This window comes from Phalacrocorax aristotelis, chromosome 2 (genome assembly GCF_949628215.1).
Source record: "Phalacrocorax aristotelis chromosome 2, bGulAri2.1, whole genome shotgun sequence".
Classification (NCBI taxonomy): domain Eukaryota; kingdom Metazoa; phylum Chordata; class Aves; order Suliformes; family Phalacrocoracidae; genus Phalacrocorax; species Phalacrocorax aristotelis.
The window spans coordinates 55,560,824-55,575,705 of record NC_134277.1 but is presented as its reverse complement, the minus strand read 5'-3'; the positions used below and the strand labels follow the sequence as shown (position 1 = coordinate 55,575,705).

The following is a 14,882-nucleotide window of genomic DNA, read 5'->3' as shown; positions in this document are numbered from 1 at the left end:
CATTGCAAACATTTAAAAGATGTTTAGAAAAGCAAACTCCTTATTGCTTCTACACTTTACTGTCTTCCTGCTAAAACTTTACATATGGCTAAAAAAAAAAAAAAAAAAATCACATCTCTGACAAATTAAAGTTTTTGATGAGGAATTGAAAACTCGAGTCTGTGTGTTGATCAGTAAAAATATCCCCAGTGTAAATACTCATAAACATTGTGTATTAGTATCAAAGCATTCAGCAAATCATGCAAGAGGAACGCTCACCACAGGACTACTTCGAACCGAGCTTGCTCTTGAAGAATAACTGTACTCAGATGGCTAAAGAAAAGTTATGAAGGAAATTTTCACAATTATCATAGATTTTTGTCTCCAGAAAACAGAGATAAAGAAACAACCAAAAGCCTCTTACACTTACAGTGCGAGAACTATATGAGCTATGTAATCCATCACCACACAAAGATGCCTGAGAAAAAGGGAATGAAATACCATTTATATTCAGTTTCAGAAACAGTTATGCCACAGTCTTTTACACTGTAATTCTTACACACTATAATGTACTCTGGCTTATCCCATCTATGGATTTTTCCAGTTAACATTAAACTTTTTGATGGGACAAACAGTTTTTAAAGATTTCCAGCATTTCCTCCTACTATTAGGGATGTCTATTTCTAAATATAAATCTAAAAGTTTCCTTGAAAAATAATTTCTTTTAAAAAACCCAAGTCTTAACTATTTTCAGAATACAATTAAATTAAATATTTAAACTACAATGTGGTTTTCACTGTTCTGAAGCTTTCAAAAGTTTTAATCCACCCTAGGAAGTGAAGCTACATTGTATACTTATCTGCTTTACTTCATTCTCACCCATGCAGGCTTTCCTGAAGGAGAATGTGTTACGGTTGGACTCAATCTCAAAGGTCTTTTCCAACCTGAATGATTCTATGATTCTAAGGTACAAAGCTGAAGTCTATGTATGCAGTGGATAATACAAGCAGCTCAGAGCAACACAATTAGAAACAAAAAACCTACAGTCTCATGCTGCTTTCCCCCTACCTATGAAGAGATCTCTAGTAAAAGTTAGAATTACATGTATATTAAAATTACATGTAATAGCAGTCATTATGGCCTCATTCTCTCACTGGATCTTCTAATGTTTTTTCGAGATATGCACAAAGCCAAAAAAGCAAGTTATCTCTGTTTGCAATCCAAGTGCAGAACAAAACCTCACTAACTACATTAAAATATTACATAAGAATACTTGATGATTTTCCACATAGGTTTAGCATGTCTCTAAATGGCAATATAAGTTGAATTTGAACTACTGCAGCAGCGAAAGGCTTAAAGTTTCAGGCACACATGCCACTTTTTAAAGACGACAACCTTTTCTGGAGCTATCTTAACCATTTGTATGGCACTTCTAGCTACTTTTTATTTTGTAATGATGCAGACTAGGTTGTCATCCTATTACATTTTTGTATGATTATTAATTTTAAATATGTCATCTTATTTGAAAGCATTTAAAATGTATTTACCACCAATTTCTGTAATCTTTTCCTATTCAAACAGTTAGCTTAACTTGTTTAAATACTTTTTAGTATTATACATGCAGTTGCTATTTAGTATGCTTGGATTAACTTGTTCTAACCCAGTGTTCAACATCATTGCTGTATTCATAAACTTTATGCTTGTCTGTAAAAGGATCAGTAAACCAGCAACTACTAAAATAATTTTAAAAGGCAATTTAACAATGCTAAAAACATTAAAACTGAATGCCTCCACAAAATGACACACACAAGCTGCAGCTTTATTTCAGTATATGAAAAAATGCGCATGTAATACTGCCAAGCCTTATGGCCATACATTACAGATTTAAGGCAACCATGCAAATCGTGCTTACGAACCAAACTGATACTTCTTATCAAACCAGTGTTTACAGAAGGAGACACCTATGAAGAAAAGTGTAATTTTATATTTCTGAGGGCCGTTCAAACATCTAATATATTATTTTACATTGTACTAACCCTGTAACTCCTAGTTGTTGCCACCGGATCACTATACAGAGAAGACGACGACTGTAGTGTGAAGAATAGAAAAAGTCAGAAACGCTTTTTCTGTGTACACTAAGTTTTTTTAATCTATTGCTCTATAGTCACCAAAAGTTCCAAAACACTGAAATACTAAATTCTACATCTACAACAGGCAGGAACTTTAAGAAAAGTTTGGATAAACATTTCACGGAAACCCATTATCTTTGAAATCATATTCTAAAACATTAAAGAAATCTAGTATTTTTATCAAAAGATTTGTAGAAGAGAATGGTAAGAAATTTAAGTAGTTTTCAAAAGACGTGTCACTTTCCTCTAGCTACTTATTTAAACTTGACCAGAACGTTAGCTACAGGTACGGGAAGATACTACCCATCTCACGACAGACCACTGATTTATCATTTATGTGACTGTAGAAGAAAGCAGTACATGGATGCTAAACTTAACAGTTTTTGGTTTTTTTTGAAAACAGGACTTCAAAAAAGCAAGTGTCACAGCTGCTGTTTTCTTTATATTATACAGCAAACATGAAACAATCTATTTTGAATTTAAAATCCCACATGTGCAGCACACTAACTTGCATTTATCCATTTATTTTATAAAAGGCAACCCTTAAAAGCAAGAAATAAAATTGTAACTACTATTAACTGTAATAATTTCCAGTGTTATAGAAGGAAAGACAGAGACGTTTGCTTTGTATAGCATAAGGTAGCAAAATTAAATATAGGTATTTTATACACATTTAAAAATGAAAATAGGAAGACAAGACAGACCCGAGTATGGTAGGAAGGAACTGGTTTACTATATCTAAGACTGCTATAATTTCTTTGATCATAGTATATTCCACTCTGTGGGGGGAAAAAAGAAAAGAGAAAACAAAGGTTGCATCTGTAGATCTTGTAAACAAAAGTTCCATCTCAACATGGCCCAAATGTTCCCAAGCTTAGAACTTTTACAGACTGTTGTGAAAATCCTCCCTACGGTTAATTCAAAAACCATGTAACTTTCTGAAGCAAGTAAAGCACAAAAAACCCCAAACCTACTTATGTTCTCTGTATATCAACATCATCTGTATTTTAATGTCCTGCCCAACCAAAGGGGTAAGAGGATTTGGGTTTTCTCCCTAATAAATAAGAAAACCCTGAAAAGTTTATCTAAACCTTGACAAGTGCATCATGAAATACATGAAAAACATATTTGACAAAACTCTCTAATAATTAGTGCAATGATTTGCTTGACCTTTTTCCCCCATTAGATACCATCCTGCATAACAGCATTTGGGGAGACAAGGGAACACAAATTCCCAAGATTTTAAGAGGGGATAGATATTCATGTGATCAGCAGTAGTCTGTACACTACTACTGTTCTTTACACCGAGCACGCATCCTTCAGCTTATTTCTGTTGTTTTTTGACACTTCCTACACAGACTGTATATATATGAGTATGTGAGGAAAAAAATTGATTTACACATATAATGAAATAAAAATAGAGATCACAATGTGGCAAAAAAAGTAGTGCTTTCAGAAAGTAGCACCTTCTTTCTCAATAGGCCACAGGAGACAAAGATTCATATTACTCATTTATTTAAGAACTGAGGGAACAGGAAAATAGCACCTCAAAAGTGTACAGCGAAATGCTGTAATACAAATAATAAGTAAATATAAAAATTTTTTCAGCCTTGTCTCAACACAGGTGTCCACTGCGGCTCCGACTCCCCCAACCCTCAACACAACTGCTATTTGATCAGTGCCAAAACCCTCTGACAAATTACATCAAAAATACTTAACTTCTTGGCACTGTATTCACATGTGTTACGCACTGAACTTTCTAGACTAGTTTTTGGAAGATCGCAATAATCCACATCCTTTCTCAACAGTTTACCAGGTTAACGTCACAGTTTCTAGTAAATTCAATCTGTTTTACATCTACATTTAAAGTATATTTAACTGATAGGGGACAAAGTGTAAATAATAGAACACGTATCTCCATACTGACTGAATAAACTCTAACACAGGGAAGTACTACTTTTAAATATTTCCGAGAGCCTTCCACAGGCCTCCAATAGAGCTTGATTTCTCTTCAGCTGATTCCATTCATGGCATTCCACTGACATGAGCACAGTTTCAAACACTCAATTTCAGGTAAGAATTTGGTCAATACTAGAGCTTTCTTTTTTCCTGAAAACATTTATGCATATGTCAACAAGCTAATAAATTTATCCACAACTGTATTTGTATGTAACTCTATGTAGTTAGTATATTTATAATAAATATAGTAGAAAACTAACCAATAAATCTTTACGGGAATAAGCAGCTTTCTTCTTTGAACTATGAGATTCACTGTAAGCATGACTCTAAGAATAAAATTTAGAAAATTAATGCCACTAAATAACAGCATCTTCAATCTCAAAAGGTAAAGAAGTCAAACATAAGGATTTAACGTATTTATCACCCACCACAGAAAATTCTAACTATGTGATTAGAATAATAGGCCATACTTCTATCACTGTGTAAAAAAGGACTGATAAGTGAAACTATAACGAAACTTATTGCTGATTAACACAGACTTGCCTTAGTGTTCACATTTCACAAATAATGTAATACCAATTCACTAAAAAAGTTTAACATCACAGACTATTTTAAGCACTATATTATGTTCACCTATCTGTAGCTAATACAGATAACGCTGCTGTTTAAACAAATTCAGCTTTTTAAGCTTCTTGCATAGTCCTTTTAGTGGTACTCTGTGCCCTTCTTTGCTTAAGGAAACACACAAAAATACTACTTGGTGTAATACCAATGAGGATGTGATGCACTCTACTATCGCTTCATAATGATAAGAAGGAATTTTTTTAAGTAAAGGTATAAAAACTACCTGCTTTTTCTCAGTACTAAAGTAGTTTTCCATTAGATTAAGTTAAAGTTTCTATATGAAGATGGAGACTACAAATATAGGCATACACACACTTCTTAAAGTTTAGAAATAACAGAAAAAATACTAAAAAGTGCTTACTGTAAGATAGCTGTCTTTAATATGTGACTTCATTAGATTTTCTCCCAGAGAAAGTTTACACATGCATTCTATGGAAAAGTGTTAGAACCATACTGCTATTTAGGTCTGAAAGTATGATAGTAGAAATGTATATATTTTTTAAAAATAATTTGAAGTAGCAAGTTAGTGTCATTACACCTTAAAAACAAAGCACAAAAGCAGTCTTCACTCAAAGACATGCAAAGTGTTAACATACAGGGACCGAGTGTCTTGTAGATCTATCCTTAGCACTGTCATACTGAAGTAAAAGAAAATGAAATTAAAATCACAAAGTTAAAAAAAGCAGAGATATAAAAATAATCTTTTTTCCCAAATAATGACTAAAAAGACTCTAAAAAGAAATTACAAGAAAATGTGTTCTACTAATTATGAGAATTTATACATGAAGGAATGCCATTTTTATCCAATCCAAAGGGCATTCTAAGGCTGGAACACTTTTATTAAAAAGCTGGTTTGTTTTTTTTTCCCCGCTCCCAACAGCATTCCAGTTTCTAGTAAGTGAGATAATTTTGGACAGCAGCAGGTTACATGACATAATTAATGTGGTTTTGATAACAGAATTTCAAATAATTAAGCTGTCTCATATGGTAGATTATATTAAACTGAGACAGTATTTGTTAGGTTATGTGATAAAAGACTCATCTCCACAGAGGCAAAGCGGCTCAAAGGACCATCAGCCAGCCCCACCGTTGAGGTGTGAAACCCATCATGATGTGGGTGCTCTTCAGGGCACCTTACAGACTGAGGGAAGTTACTGCCTACATGGCATGGATACAGAGCAATAGCATCTTGGGGTCAGGAGAGGAACCGAGCGTGGGGAAAGGAAGGAATAAATGTGTTTTCAGAAGCAGCAAGTATGCAAAAGAGGAGGAATAGTGCGATGAAAGGGCCACCTGTGTGGAAAGAGACTGCTCACCTACCAAATTTGGCAACTCAACCATTTTTATGAAAACAGCTTTGTAATAGTAGCTTAGCCAGTGTCCCCACCCTTGTTGTCACTCAACAATGGCAAAATTTGTGGATTTTATATTTGTTTATAAAGTAATATAGGACAGGTTTAATTCATATTATTTCATATTGTTTTCATATTATCTCAACAGTTCAAATATACCCAATATTCATACTGTATTAAATAATAATTTAATATTATTTACAGACTATGGTACCTTTCTGCGTTGCTAAAAGTATTACCATATAAGTACCATAGGATACTGTACCAGTTTTAAACAACCTAAAAATTTATTTTTTAAAAAGGTTTTAATCTTAATTGTTACCTACCAATAAGCAACCTTGCTATCAGAGAATGAAGATTGATCCCTCAGAAAATCATTATCATCACAACACTTAACTTACACCTTAACTATTAACACCTTAACAGTCTACTAACAAATATTTAAGTTGCCTAAACTAGGAATACCACAAAATATATAGATATACCCATTTCTGAAAAAGTAAAATTTCTGTTTGTATTCCAGCCTTGACTGTAGGACTAACTTTGCAACATAATTGGGGAAAAAAAGGTTTCCTACCATAACTTTTAGCAACATCTTTATATCTATCGAGGTTGATGCAAAACCTCTACCACTTTATCTTACTTCTCGTGGGGCATTAGAAGAGTGAGACTGGAGAGACTAATTCAAACTTGAAATTATTTTCAAGACAAAATTTAACACTTTCTTTAAGCCCCCAAACCTGCTATTACGAAGTGTTCGATTATATCAATCATCGCAGCACTTCAATTAATACCATTTTGTACAATAAAACATGCTTCCCCCAAGCTACTGCTTTGGTAAGTAGACACAGAAAACATTATAACGTGAACACATCAAAGCATGCTCATTCCAGACTACACACCACAAGATCTCTCCTTCTGGAGGTACTTGCTCTGCTCCTGTGAGACCCACTGACATCCAAAGAACTCTTAAGAATGAAATTGTAAAAATGTATCAATATATAAAATAATTTTTAAAAAGATCTAATGGTAATTTGTCCCTCTTCTGGCCTATATATCCAGATCAATGACAAGCTGATTTCTAGGCAGATCTACTAAAGACAAGAAAATGTTTACAAAGCCTCAATAACACCATTTTTTAGCACTGTATATGACCTAAAGAGGATATAGGAGAGCCTATACAATACAATAAATGCTTCTATTAGCAGTTTTTGGCGCACCTTGCATCATTCAAGTAAGTCTTTGCCACTAACGAATAAGACATCCTCACACTCTCAAAGAAATAAAACCCTGCCATCATACCAAACTCTTCTTCAAATTGCATCCTAAGGCACTACTACTTTTTCTTGCACATGTATTAGAGAAACACAATAATACTTAAAGTGCAAGAAAAGACACAGCAGCGAGCAGACTATCAGCATCAGTTTGGAATGAAAGCCCAAGATACAGATGAGTAATACTCATCGCAGTAAGTGGCATTGATTCAGAATGACTCCAGTCAGCAGTAGTATTTATTGAATAAAAATCTGCGTGTTTGCAGAATTTCTGAGACAGCTAAGGAAAATGGGAAGGGATATTTTTCCCATTAGATTTATCTGAACTAGACCAGTGTTTGATCATTAATAACACCTTCACATCTGACCATTACATTTGATGTCTAGTAGTAATCATAAGACAATTGACAATGTAGGTAGGAATCTTAATACTCTACCATTTCAAGACAAGGCAATTAATTCGTACTAGTTGGCAATATATATAGTTGGCAATATATAGTTGGCCTAAGTGAGCATAATTACTCAGCTTTTTAGAAAAGGAAGAAATTATATTAGACTGGAATAACACTAAAAAACTACACTTAAAACTTGTCATCAAATGTATGTTATTCCAAATAACTGATTGGAATTCATATTTATTTCCTACTACATATACTTCCAAACAGTTTCCAAATCCCTACTAAATTATTTTCAGCAACAAAAATATACTGTAAACAAACGTATGTAGAAGAGGAAAAAAAGCACAAGGTATTTATAGTAAAAACAGAGAATTAAAGCATGGCAATTGAGATTCTTTTTAAATGCAGATACTTAAATACATAAACTTCCTTGTTGACGTTTATGGAAATAAAATATCAGATGAACTTTAAAATTACATGTGATTTAAAATACTGACTCTAAAAATTTTAATACTTGGAAGACTTAAAGCATCATCTGCTACTTCAGAAAATTAAACCACAGCCCTAACATTTTTTTAGAAAAAAAAACAAAACCCATGATGCAAAAGGAAAAGTATACAGTTTGAACACAAACCAAATATGAATGTCGACTGGACCGGTGAGAATACCTGGCCCTCTCTGAATCTTCCTGAGAAAGAAGAAATGCAGAGTTATTTCATAGGACGAAAGGAAATTAAAAAAAACAAAAAGATGATGACAAAGTACAAGCAAGCAAAGGTGCTGTTAGCACTTCTAATGCTGTGTATTATTTTTGAAAAATCCATTGTGTCAAGTGAACTCATTCAAGTAAGAACAACTGTGATTTCACCTGATTTAGGTAAGTATGCCAACATACTACATTAGGAGAGGTAAATAATTGGGGTTAATATAATAATTAGCATTCAGTAGCCAATTTTTCTTCTCATTACTATATTGATGAAGAAAAAAGTACAAAATTTAAATTAAGCAATTAAAGTAAAATTTAAAAAAGCTTTACAAAATTACAAATACATTAGTAAGACATTTACTATAGAATTACTACAGTCAGATTGTGAATATTTTAAAAAGTTTGTAGCCCTAATAGAGGCAATTGTTCTCCGTTTCCTCATACATATTTCAGATTTTCTCCTCTCTTATAGGAGCAAAGGTTCTTAAGCAAATAGATCAGTATTCTATAGGTAGTTCTGCTCTACGACAATAGTAAAAAAAAATAAATCTAACTTATAAAATCTGGGGGAGGACAACTAGCTAACGCACCTTAGTATCTTTTGTCCTCTTGAATGATCAGGAAATGTTCGTTTTGGCTCACACAAGGGAATACGTGAGAAGCAGCACAAAATACAACTAATTTAAAATTAAACATTAAGTGCTTCACATGCCAGAAGCTTCTCAATTTTTTAGTTACAGTAGGTGAGCATTTTAAGAGTAAGCTTAATCTGAAACTATCCTATTTGAAGGCTACAACAGGGCTCTAAAACTAGAAATCCTTCCTTAAATTACTCACTTTCTACAGTTTTCCATATGTCAAACTATTCTAAAGATTGTAAACCAGTTATCTTTAGAGTTAAAAGCTCAGCCTCCAGATCATAGATGGATGTCTAAAGTCTAAAGATGGCTTTCATACTGCTTATGGTCACGTGGTTATTTTCTTGCATTATCACTGGAGACATTAACTCGTTTAAAATTATTTTGTTACTATTCAAGACACCTAGTTAATACTCTGCAAGAAAATAACTTCTCAAAGAGGGGAGAGAAAAGAAGGGGGCGGGGGGTAAAAGAGGTTCATTTCATAATGACATTTTAGTCTTTCTCTGTCTAGTGTCTACTCTGAGGTTTAAAATGAGCATTTACACTATGTACCTTTTCAAGAGATTGCAGTGAGATCACTGCCAATGTTAAATACACTTCGGGCCTGTGGTCTAAATGGAAAAATACCTCTTAATAACATTTGCAGCTTGCAAGCAGACAGTTTGCTATATATATAAGATTCCTCTTAATTGCCAATATATAACACTCCAGCTAATAATATGCTCCTATAATGCAAAGCTTCAGCTTCCGATGAAATTTTCTGTACATTTCTGTAGGTGATTTACTTGGGGTAACACGTCTCTTCCTGACATACAATCAGAAAACAGAAAGCCATCGTTAAGCGTTCAGCATATTCAGGTCACAGGATAAAGTAATACATTACATATTGCAAACAGATAACTGCTGCTGGCAGCTATCAAGCTTGATTTCTAAGAATTTAAGTTTGAAATATGCACTTCATCTGAGAGGTTAGGCCTCCCGATCTAGGAGTGGAGTGCACATCTGCTCAGAAAACTCCTGCAGCAGATGTGCCTCTGACAACTGCAAAAGAAAAAAAAAGTGGCATTCAACTGAGTAGCATGAATTTCAAAGTGAGATTGCTCACAAATGCCATTTGTGTTCCAGTATGGAAACTCTTGCTCTCCAGCAAAAAACAAGTTCAAATGTGCATTTTTCCAAGAGATAACAGAAACCTATGTTATCCTTTATCAGTGACATAAGAACTAATATACACACAAATGTCAGCTAGGCAAAGAGACTACATTAAGTCAGCAAAACTTTTGCAAATAAAATTCTGATGACAGTTCTAGGATTTCTCAACAGAAGTGCTGATTAACTGTCATGATAGTTTTAACTATTTGGAATTATGCTTAGCCTTAGCATGCATTCCTTAAATCTTCTTGATTCAAAACATTCACATAGTGAACACTTCCCTAAAACATACAAAGAAACTCACATGTCCCATGTACCTTTCTAAGAGGCACATGAAGTTTGTGAAAGGAACTCTCTAAAGAAACATTACACTAAATTAGTATAAATTGAACAGCAGCTTTCTCAGCTTGTAACTCAACTATCTCTACTACTTTGTACTTAGTGGATTCAATCTAAATAACTGAACAATCAAATATTTTATCATTATTAATGGAAAGCGAGGGGCAAGGGTTAAAACAATGCAACTGATGCATAGTGTGATTTTTTTGTGTTTGGGTTTTTTTTTCCCGCTTTTTTTGGTTTTGGCGTTTTTTTAGATCTTTTACAGTTAGTTTTTGTGAGTCATAGAAGTGACTTAATCATCAGTGAAAAGATAAGCATTTGCCATATTACTCGAAGAGGAAACAAATGCAAGTCTGCTAAGAAAAAAGTAAAAAACACAACCCCCAGAAATTAACAGAAATAAAAACATTTGCTATTGAAAAAGATGTTTACCTAGATTGAAACTAATGTAATTTCATTTAAAATAGATTCATGACTAAGCCAGCACATGGTGGAAACAAAAAACATTTCAAGAAAAGTTCTCATTTCATAGTTCGTCTTTTGCTGCCATAAAATGCCCTGCATATCCACATCCATATATAGTTCGGATGTAATTGTTTTCAGTAATAAAACACTTTTAAATGGCACACAGCAAACAGTTAGTAAATTATTTCCTCCAAATCCTGTGTTAGTTCTCTGAGTGGCAAACACATGCACAACACGTGGTTTCAGCCTACCATCCATTTCTGGATATGAGCCCATTTTCTATCATATGAATGCTGAGAAAACTACAGAATGTAAAAACAAAAACAAACAGGCCATTTACAATAAAGATTAGACACCACACAAGACTGGACTCCTACAGCAAAAATTTGGAAAAAACCTAAGTTAATTGCCACGTAATCTTCAGTATAATATCAGATACCTACAGTAGCTAGAAAACTGAAAGTATGCAAAATAATGAGAACCATAGAAAATCGAGGCAAAACATGTTTTGTAGATTGTACTTGTTATTACCACAGGAAAAAAACCCAGCATTTACATGAATTTGCACGTAATCGTGACAAATAATAAACTCTCAATTTTTTGCATGCTATGTCAAAACCTGGATCAAATGCAACCACCATGAAATAAACATGCTACTGAAAATCTAGTTCCTCAGTACTTTTTCCTGAAGAAATGCAAACTTTTTTTTTTTTTAGGAGAAATGTGTGGAGCAACACACAACTGTATGTGTAAATATTATCCCAATTCCATTAGTTTTTTTTAAGTAAAGATCCTGACAATAGGTATTTATTGTGAACATTTTCAGTATATATATGGGAAGAAATTGACTGAAAACCGCATATCCAAAGTCACATACACAAATTATCCAGTTACTAAGTATATTATAAATACATTAAAACTAGAGCAAAATAATTCTCTCTACTTTTTCATAGTTGTTTATCCTATACATGAGGCAGTGTTCATTTTGAGTACGGTCATGTTTACTATTTATGCTGTGCTGCCAGTTATTCATATTTACATGGACCTTCTGCACAGCAACAAGCAAAGAAACTGCCACATGTGTTAAGTAGTTGTTCTTATAAAAGCACAGAAGTCACCAGCTGACTCAGCTGCAAGCCTAGTAATCCAAACCCAGACAATATCAAACTTCACATTAGAAGTTGAAAACTGTTCTTCTCTATGCAAAATTATTATGCAAGCCTGAGTTCTGGACATTGTCATTATGTTCCCTCTTCTGCTCATTTAAAAATCAAATAAGCAGTAATAGGAAAGCCTCAACCATTTAAAAATCTGAAGATAAACATTTAGATTAATTTTTGGACAATTTTCACTGCTAGCATGGAATTTACTGTATTTGTTAAAGGTAAAACATCCAAGCATCTGATTTTGCCTGTAAAACTAGAATTTAAAAATCACATTAAAAATGTTTTGGTTTTGCATTTGAAAGAGTGCTAACAGCTTATTTTGTACAGCAGATTTTTTCCCCCACAATACGAGCATAGTTCAGATTAATATTTTGTGAGGTGCTATCCACAGGTAAATAGAAAGCAAGCTGTCCTTTTGCATGCATAACCCAAGGGGAACGAGAAGGGTATGGGGGCAGAGAGAGAAGCTAACAGTTGCCTGATGCTGAAAATAGTAGCATGCAACTGAATTACACCAAAAGACAAAATCTGAAGCAAGTACAGAAATAAAATACATTAACAATTTTAGTAAAGGTTTGCAATAATTCCTGGTGAAATACTACCTCTTTTTGCTGTCGCTCCAGCTCTCTCATACGTATATCTCTTGCTTCTGCTCGAGCTGCCCGTTTGGCTGCGAGCCTGGCTTCAGCCTACAAGCAAATTGAAAATACTGGAAGTTAAAACCGCATTTTTTGTACAATGGCCCGAGTACTCAATTTAATAATCTCTTCACAAAACACATTAAGATTCTAACATCACACTGCATAAGTACTAAAGAAATCTCAGTTCTCAGAATGAAATTTCAGAAATATCATTAGTAGCCAAAAGAATTACATGTTGATGAGAGAACTCAGTTCAGAAATATTACTGTCACTAAATCTAAAATTCCATGTCTTGCATACTTTAACAGGACTTTGCCTATGCATAGTATTTAAACAGGCACGTATGCAGCTGCAGAATCTTTGGCCACAGAAAGACATTAAAACAAAAAAAGAATCAAACCAAAAAATATTAAACCACTACTGTTCATGTCATATTTAAAGGCTCTGCTATAATTTGGAATGATTTCAAAAAGCAAACATCACTTAGAAGTTGAATTACTTCAAACAGCAATCAAAATCAAATTGATTATTGGGCAAAATGTGAGAAATTTAAGCTTACAGTTCCTTAAGAACTAACTTTAACATTCAACATCACCAAAAAGGGACTTCCCTACCTTTCCATTCAAGCCCTTATACTCCCAACGTCTTCCTTGGACACAGCTCCAGCGCTCAGAATCTGCTGTAAGTCAGTTTAACTAAGTACCATAGCACAAAGTTAACAACAGAAAGTAGTTTTCTGAGTTTTCTGCTGCATTAGTGAAATGAATTGGCTTGTACAAGGATCTTATGAACACCAGACCCAGCAAAAGGGACAGGCAGGACAAAGAGCAGTGAGACCTCCCCCTTTTCAGTGGCAAAAAGCTGTTACAGCTCCTGCACTGCTTGTGAAACCTGGTTATTGGCAGATGCAACTATATATTTTCTCCACTTTCTATCCAGCCTCAAACAAAGAAAAAACACATTGTCTTTCAGACCCTAAATGCTACCTCAAATTTAGTCAGTTGATTACATGAGGCAATAACTTTTGACATAAAGCTAGTAGCTGAGGAAAACACAGGCTGAATTTTTTTCATGTTTGGATAATGAGTTGATAAAAGTTTTCTCTTAAAGTCTTAAAATATTAAACCACTAAAGCCAGGTTTTGCACGAAAAATTCTAGTTGTCTATCTAAATGTTAATTAACAACTTATGAGAAGCACCAGCAGCCAAAAATTCAGAATGCCTAACATCCAAAACATTTCATTTTATAGAAGTTCTAAAAAATGTAAATATCAATGGGATTTTGCCTTTGGTTAAGGAGAGTTTGTTTTGGTTTTTTTTTTTTTGCTTTTGCCACTAAAACAGCATAGCTTTATGTAAAACATTAGAAACCTATAAAATACATGACAATTGCAAATAACTACCTTTTACTATGCTTCAGGAAAAATGGGGTATTTAACTCAGAGTTGAAGTTTAAATTATGATTAAACTACAGGTACAAAAATATTTATCAAATAATGACAAGAAAGAATGCAAACACATTATAGCTTTATCACTTAAAATTGTTTGTCTTAACTTCAAATGACTCTCATTAACACTGTTTGTCTATATTTTGCATATTCAGATTAAATGATTCAAAGTCTGAGTCAGCACTCTTGTCTGCCACAATGTAAGCTGCCTTCACAGCAGCATGAAGCTACTCTGCTTCCTACATGACAGCACAGAGAAAAGCAAGGGAATTCCCAATGCAACAGGAAGTCTTTCCTCACTTGCAGCCCTACCCTGTAACTGCCTGTAATCATAGCTCTGTCCCATATAAACTTTCAAATAGACATGTATCCAGCACAGAAAGAGAAAGGACCCAAACAGCTGATATGTCTGGGTTTCTTTCTGTCTATAGATCAGCAGACATATCTATCTAGCCTTCAGACACTGGCAAGGCTTTATTTTTAAATATAGAAAGTTCATTCCTTCACTGATTCATGCTAAAAATCAATTCACATTTCACGACTCTATCCTAGTCCTACAGCCAGAGACCTAACCTTCACCTTCCTACAGTGCAGGGGACACTCCAT

At 34.0% G+C, this 14,882-nt stretch overlaps 1 protein-coding gene across 16 annotated transcripts in view; it reads right to left on the bottom strand.

Annotated features, from left to right (window-relative positions):
- The window catches only part of LRRFIP2 (LRR binding FLII interacting protein 2), a 58,802-nt gene that overhangs the window by 25,665 nt on the left and 18,255 nt on the right, over positions 1-14,882 (bottom strand). For 6 of the 16 annotated variants that reach the window (XM_075083647.1, XM_075083652.1, XM_075083651.1 and 3 more), the window contains exons 3-13: positions 12,790-12,876; positions 11,273-11,323; positions 8,350-8,403; positions 6,946-7,011; positions 5,288-5,329; positions 4,328-4,393; positions 2,813-2,887; positions 2,016-2,066; positions 1,896-1,940; positions 410-457; positions 259-312 (exon numbers count right to left, since the gene is read on the bottom strand). In XM_075083647.1, the coding sequence (XP_074939748.1) occupies positions 259-312; positions 410-457; positions 1,896-1,940; positions 2,016-2,066; positions 2,813-2,887; positions 4,328-4,393; positions 5,288-5,329; positions 6,946-7,011; positions 8,350-8,403; positions 11,273-11,323; positions 12,790-12,876 (639 nt within the window). The remainder of the gene's footprint in view (positions 1-258; positions 313-409; positions 458-1,895; positions 1,941-2,015; positions 2,067-2,812; positions 2,888-4,327; positions 4,394-5,287; positions 5,330-6,945; positions 7,012-8,349; positions 8,404-11,272; positions 11,324-12,789; positions 12,877-14,882) is intronic. The other 10 variants (XM_075083659.1, XM_075083658.1, XM_075083662.1 and 7 more) reach the window with 3 other exon arrangements.